Source organism: Symsagittifera roscoffensis, chromosome 4 (genome assembly GCF_963678635.1).
Source record: "Symsagittifera roscoffensis chromosome 4, txSymRosc1.1, whole genome shotgun sequence".
NCBI classification, from domain to species: Eukaryota; Metazoa; Xenacoelomorpha; order Acoela; family Convolutidae; genus Symsagittifera; species Symsagittifera roscoffensis.
In genome coordinates this window covers 3,463,434-3,470,210 of record NC_087065.1, presented here as the reverse complement: position 1 = coordinate 3,470,210, position 6,777 = coordinate 3,463,434, and the positions used below count along the sequence as shown (strand labels likewise).

General features: G+C 38.7%; 2 protein-coding genes across 3 annotated transcripts in view; both read right to left on the bottom strand.

The window, feature by feature from the left end:
* Window positions 1–1,095: 1,095 nt before the first annotated feature.
* Window positions 1,096–5,941, bottom strand: LOC134843609 (lateral signaling target protein 2-like). Its single transcript, XM_063859766.1, has one exon. It carries the CDS (start codon window positions 5,325–5,327, stop codon window positions 2,808–2,810), a length of 2,520 nt encoding a protein of 839 aa, XP_063715836.1. The 5' UTR covers window positions 5,328–5,941; the 3' UTR covers window positions 1,096–2,807.
* A 215-nt stretch (window positions 5,942–6,156) lies between these two features.
* Window positions 6,157–6,777, bottom strand: part of LOC134843610 (exocyst complex component 3-like) — a 401,375-nt gene continuing 400,754 nt past the window's right edge. For both annotated transcript variants that reach the window (XM_063859768.1, XM_063859767.1), the window contains exon 9: window positions 6,157–6,748. In XM_063859768.1, coding sequence (XP_063715838.1) covers window positions 6,509–6,748 — 240 coding nt within the window. In that variant the 3' untranslated portion in view covers window positions 6,157–6,508. The remainder of the gene's footprint in view (window positions 6,749–6,777) is intronic.

The following is a 6,777-nucleotide window of genomic DNA, read 5'->3' as shown; positions in this document are numbered from 1 at the left end:
TATTCGCAAGCTACCTTAGGAAAAGAAATTTCTTACTAATACACTTCGATTGCTAGTGTAAAAAATGCTCTGTAATCGTTAACTTTTTCCTATAATCACGTGTTTTCTGGATAAAACCATTGTTCAAATTAGTTGTTAAAGTTCAATTGCTATTGTGGAGTGTAATCAGGGTACTCATAAGAATTACGAAACTGTTTTCCAGATATAAAATTTCAAAATATTTCATTTTCTGCGCTATGAATTTAAATTCTGCAGGGCACTCTGAGGGCTGGCAAGACTAGCAGCCAAATTTAATTCCGGGATTTGACTGATTTCCATGTTGTTTCAAACTTTTAATTATGCTTGATGCCAGTAAATCATATACGCATGAGCATAAGAAATTTAACAAGACTGCTCGTATCAGGGCAAAAATTAAATGTGAAACATTTTCTAAAATTTGATTTTTTTTGTAAAATTCATCCCCCCGCACGCCATATAAAATACAAAAGCATAGATTTCAGTCCTTGTAACAAATCAATTATGGCAAATAAGCTTCTTTCAACTAATTTTGAACGATTTCTAAGACGGATTAAATATCCTATTACGCGTTAATAGCGCGAAGTTTACCGCACGTTTGTTGTCCCAAATTGACCAAAATGGCAATCTTTAAACCCCCATAACTTTACAAAAAATAGTCAGAGGTGAAAGATCTTTTCAAAATTAAGCTCAGGACAGCAATACTTTTCGAGTTATATAAAAAAATTTCCGTCAAAAATGGCTAGTTTATATGTCGAAATTTGTCTGAAGAAAAAAAGCCACCCGAGCACAAATTTTTCGTTACTTTCGTTACGAAAATAACGCCATGCTGCCATCAAACAATAAAAATGTGAACCAATAAGAAAATCAGTCAAATCCCGGAAACTCTGAAAAGCTTCAGCAACCATATTTGGCGGCTAGATTGAGCAGCCTCAAAGTACCCTGACAGAAACCAAAATTTTGTAAAGCAAGTTTATTAGCATAAATCCGAGATCAAAAACCACTTCACAATTCAGTTCTTACGCTATGCTTCATCGTAGTCCAACGTACCAAACTGTTCTAAGGTTTCAAAAAACAACGAAAGAGAAAAACTTGAATTATGAACCAATTGGATCTAATCTGCTTCAATTAATCTAGAGTTGGGGTAAGGGACATCGAAGGGCATACTTGCTATTATATGTACATCAAGAACATTTTCAAGAGTTTCTACAACACGATCGGATGATGTAAAGAAATTTGCTCCACCAAATTGTTCATTCAAGGTCAGGAATCTTCGGGTCAACTTTGAAATTACTTTGCACAAAAATCAATCTCTGACGAAGTTTATCCTACAATTAAACCTACTCAACACGCCTTCTCTCTTCTATTGGATTAGGAAAGATTATTAAATCATTCCAAGAATTTAAATCGCATTATTAAAAGTAAGTAACTAATGGATTTAACTATGTTTTTAGTATCATGAACCAACTGATTTGAATATCATACAACTCTTTGACCAAGTACTGAAGGTTAAACTTTTGTTTATTTTCAAAGCAATTTGACCCTAGCCAAGGCAAAGTATGGTTTCTGATTAGTCTTTATTAAATGAAGGACGCTCTGAATTTTTGTGTACTGATTAACGGTTGAGATCTACTTTTTCGTTCAACTGGGGGGTGCAGGGTCTCTGGATTTTTTTTGTCAAAGAACGTTTGAATATGTTTGTCAAAAAACATGCTTGTCGAAAAAAAGTTGCCGAAAAATGTTTTTTTTTTTTTACTTTTTTTACAGACTGGTCGACCAAATTGTTTTTCTCAGTTCTCTTAAAACCCTATGAAAACCCTGTATAGCAAACCCCATTTTTCCAATAATTTTTAGGCCGCAGTCGAAATTTAAAAAAAAAACAGGCCAACAATAACGTTATCAGGGACTTTAGAAGGTTTTGTTCAAAAAATTGTTTTTCGAGGAATGCTCTCCTCAAAGTTGGTGTATATTGGCGCCAAGGGCTTCTTAAAAATTCTAGGGCTAGTCAACCTAAAATGGATGTCGCTGAACAGTACCAAAAGGACCTTTTGGAAACATTTGGCCAGAATTATGACCCATTATAACCCATCAGCCATGATTACCAGCAATTTTATCAGAAACTTAACTCGTCCAAAACTGACCCAAAAGGAAAACAGGCAGATTAGAAGAGACTAAATATACTAAGCAGCACCATAAAAAATGTCAATATTGTACAGTATTTTTGTTGATTAAATAGCAAACAAAATTAGCCATCACACATCAAGCTTTATTACCTCGATTTGTTGAGCTTAAATTTCGAAATTACTTCAACTCATTTTCGTAATAAACCTTGAAAAATTGACTAGATAACCGCCACTTAAATATGAACAGAAATGCCATTTAACTGGGAGTAAAAAGAAGAATTTTTTGTTAATTAGTTAACTTAGTTTTCTTCCATTTGAGAATCAAGGCATATTAATTTAGAACGTTCCTAAAAACTAACATTTAGCGGTCAAGAACCAGCCGATCCAAAAGCGAAATAAAGGTGGGCTCAGTATATAAAACAGCCGGACATATTACGCCAATGACTTCCAAACACTTTCACGTAACAACATAACTGTTACATAACTATTGCATAAAAATAACGAAACATCGTAACATATTCGGCTGTTTTACAGAGTTGCTCGTATATATTCATCAGCTGGTTTATAAAAATAGCACTGTAACACTACTAGCAGTTAAATTAAGTACGCCAAAAAGGGAAAATGGCATTCAAAGAAAGTTTTAAGTTCAAAAAAGTTTGGATGTCTCCTCTAAACTAGTCTGTCAATTGCCGTCTCAATGCAGGCGGTGCACACTCTCACGGGCGACAATAGTCCATACCTTGGCAGGGGCACAAAATTAGACGCGCAGGTGGAGCAGAATATTTTGCCACAAAGCCTGCAATGGTGTCTTCTTTTGAAGAAGTTAAAACAGGTGCTGCAACCCGAGCAACACGTGCACTCCGCATCATCGGTCCAGGGCGGGGGTTCCTCGTGTTGCTTCAGTGTAATGTAGTGCTTGCTGGTCAGCCACCCTTTCGTTATATCATTCTGAATCTCTTCTACGCTCTTGTCTCCACTCGAAGACATGGAAATAAAGACACTTTTCAGCGTCTGTCTTAAATCATTGGCGTAGTTACTTTGCAACTGGTCAGCTACACCCGAAATGCAGACGAACAAAGTGTGAATTAGGTCACGTGTGCATTTGAACTTCGACCTCAGAAGGTGAAGTTTCTGAGGGATTAGACCTTCAGACTCGGTTTCGCTACTCGAATCTTTGAACAGGGAATCTCTGTAAAGAGTAGATGTCGAAGATCCGCTCTCGTCTTGGTTCCCACTCGTAGTCGAGGTCTGTTTCCGGACTCCCCTACTGGAATCTTCTCCTCGTTCCGGCTGGTAGTCTACTTGAGCAATCTCGGGTTCTGGGGTCATGAGCAACCTTTGCATCACTGCGTTGTCGAACGCGGTCAGATTTTCCACCGACTCAATAAACGGACTGATAGGTTGTGGAATTGAGTCTAATGGTTCTGTATATTGATCATGCACATCTGAACTCGAAGAAATGACTCCAGACCTCACAACAACATCTGATCCAAATTGGTTCGATGGAGCTGTGATTGTGCTGCCCCGACTCCTCGATGATGCAGGCCAGTTGTCAGAGGTTCTAATCCCAGTGATTTCGTTTTCTAATTGCGAGTTAATTTGTTGATTCACGGATGCTCGAGCGCTAGAAGGGGATGTCTGGTCTCTCCTGGTTGCGGTATTCGAGGCACTTGAATCGCCCTCGTTAGATGAATCGTATCCGTCCTCTTCGGCGCTCGAGTAGGGAGGGGGAGGGTAGTCGGGTGGTCCAGGATCCCGTCCCACTGGGTTTTGAACCCGGGACAGAGAACTGGTATCTGAAGAACTGTTTGAGACATTCGGCGAAACAGGAGCTCCGTGCTCCGAGAGTTTCACATCTGTACTATTTCTACTATTTGATTGAGAGGTCTGCAAAATAGCTGCAGGTGTATCACTAGGAGAAACTGAACGTGAACCCGACTCGTTATTTTCATCTCCAAAAGAGTTATTATGAACCTCTACCTCAGTTATAATGGTCAAGTTCTGATTATTAACATTAATAACGCCGCTACCTCGTCTATTCTCGCCATTTTCTGAGCTCCCGCAATCGGTTCCATTTGATATCTTTTTCTGGATATCCCGAATATTCGTCTCCACTGAAGCTAGATTCGCCTGGTAGGTGCTATTAGGCATGAATATATGCTCAGGTAACAATGTTCCGAATCTTCGACTGCGACCTCGCTCTCGACTTTTTGAATGGTCTTTTCGCTCGTAATTTGAACCCTTCAAAACTTCTTCTGCCGCCAAAACAACTTCGTCAAAATTTTCCTCAGAGCACAAAGTTTTCTCGAGAATAAAAAGCTCATCTTCTGAAAGTGTGAACAAAAGATCTCTGATTTTGCGAAGTAGTTTGTAAAAAGGCTTGAACATCTGAGGTAGACCTTCTGGACCCTTAGTCAAGTCCAGAGGCCCGTCCGGAAAAATCAGCACTCCGCATATGATGGCCAGACGCGGAATCGAAATCATCAAATCGGGATCATAATCCTCGATCATTTCATACTTCAGCAAATGTTTTTCAATTGCTCTTTCGACTGTTTCACAGAAGAGAACCGATATTTCTAACATTTTGTCGTGATCATCCACCGATCTAACTCGCGATAAGACACTCACGTATTCGAACTCAAACTGAGCAAAAATCTCGTCGAAACTGACCATCGCGTCTTTGATCGAACTGGGATAGACATTCAGATTTTTCAACGCTTGTTCACGAAGCGCTGTTCTAAGTTTGCTCAAACTTTTTACTACTTGTTTGGCCAAGGGTCTGAGCTGAATACTTTCTTGTTCACGATTAACTATAGTCGAGCCAGCACATAGACATTCAGCTCCGAACCAGAGCTGTCCGGCTAAATTATCTTGTAAAATGTCGTCTGGAAACTTGACTCGGAACTCGCGAGTAGTATCGTCGCAACCAGGGGCTATTACGTTTTTGATTTCTTCAATAAGTCCTATCACTTTTTCCTGGGCTAATTTCAAGTCGGCGATTAGCTGTGAGCACCGCTCTGGTTCGCTTCGGCCGTCGAAGCTGTCTAACTCGTGTGTGACTCGAATCAGTTCCTCGTCTGCATAGTAGAACTGAGCTAGGAGTCTTGTGTCTGTTTTATTGGGTTTTTTCACCCATTTTCGAAGAGCATGCATGGTTGATATGTATCTTCTTCCCATTCGCTTGAGCATAAAGCTCGTTCGTTTCTTCCGCACAAACTTAGACGTTGTAATTGATATTCAAAAACCGAATATTCGAGATAAATTTTTGGGGTAGATTGTCGCTAATTTGGCTGTTATTACGACAGAGCCAATCTGACAACAACGGAAACTATTTTTTTGGAAAACTAAATGATCTAAATCTTCTATGAGTCTTCGTTTCTCTCAATAGTAGGGTTATATTTATTCTTCAAATTAACTTAGCTCGTTCGTTAATTGTAATAATTTTGATGATTCGAAAATGATCAAATGACGTTAAGTTATAATTCGATTAGCTTCAAGTTCTAGAATATTTACTTCAAAACTTGAGTAAATAATCGGACATTACTCTCATATTTAACATCGCAGTGAAAATGTCACGCTGATTGGTAAATAAATTCAGCCGCCGAATTGTTAATTTCTCTGCCACAAACAAACCTTGCAAAATTTTGAATATTTTCTCTTTTTGCGTGATTTGTTAAAACCATAAAAGTTGCAGCTACCGTGCTTTGCGTACAGCAACCAAGCAGAACGTGAAAATGACGCAGTTGAAAAAAATTGTTAAAACATTCAAACGTCTGAAATAAGCATACCGTCACTAATAATCTAACTATTTGATATTTTGAGAGCTATTTTTTCACTAAGGCTCGTTACTCGATGAATCAATAGAAGCAATGCGCTTTTGTAATCTAATTAAAGCGCTTGCATGAATAAGCCTCAAAGCTCTAGTGCTATTTTGCTTGATAGTCAATTTGCTCTGGCCAAATATTTATCCTAAAATTTTGACGTTTAGCGCCTAGTAGATCCTGCTTTAAATCAGACATTCGAGATCTCTGTAAAGCTAAAATCAGACCACCAACAATACATCAAACTGCATTATCTCGAATGTGTACTGAATTTGAATATCCATACTGCTTCAGCTGACATAACAAAATTGTGTCAAACTCTCATTTAAAGACCTTGAGAATAAACAAAACATGAGTCATTACGGCCGCAAAGCAATTGGGGTTTGAAAAAATTATTCAAAAATTTACAAATTTTTACAACTAAATAGACAATTTTTGATCAAAATCATATTTTTACTCAAAATAAATGATATAAATAAGGGGTTCCGTAGATCTCTCGTAGTCTTATCAGGGGTCGTCCAGGATTCATTGCATAAAGCCAGGATTAGATTAGACCCTCAATTCTGGGTGGCTAAAAACGGTTGACCGACTGGCTTGTCCTTTCGGCACCGAGGCAAACGCAGATTTGACTCCGTTTCGTCCGGCTTCTCCCCGGAACTCCTCGTGGAACCCGATGAGACGTTCCAGTTGAGTTGGAGTAGCATCGGGATAGTTCTTGCATAGTGCCCCCAATATAACGATCATCATGTCTTTGTTTGTCAGGTAGATGTCAGCAGTGCTCACTACAGCCTGAAAAAAAAAGAACCACAAATATTGAG

Excerpts from the sequence above, each read along its gene's own strand:
- LOC134843609 (XM_063859766.1), bottom strand. The coding sequence starts at position 5,327 with ATGCTCAAGCGAATGGGAAGAAGATACATATCAACCATGCATGCTCTT.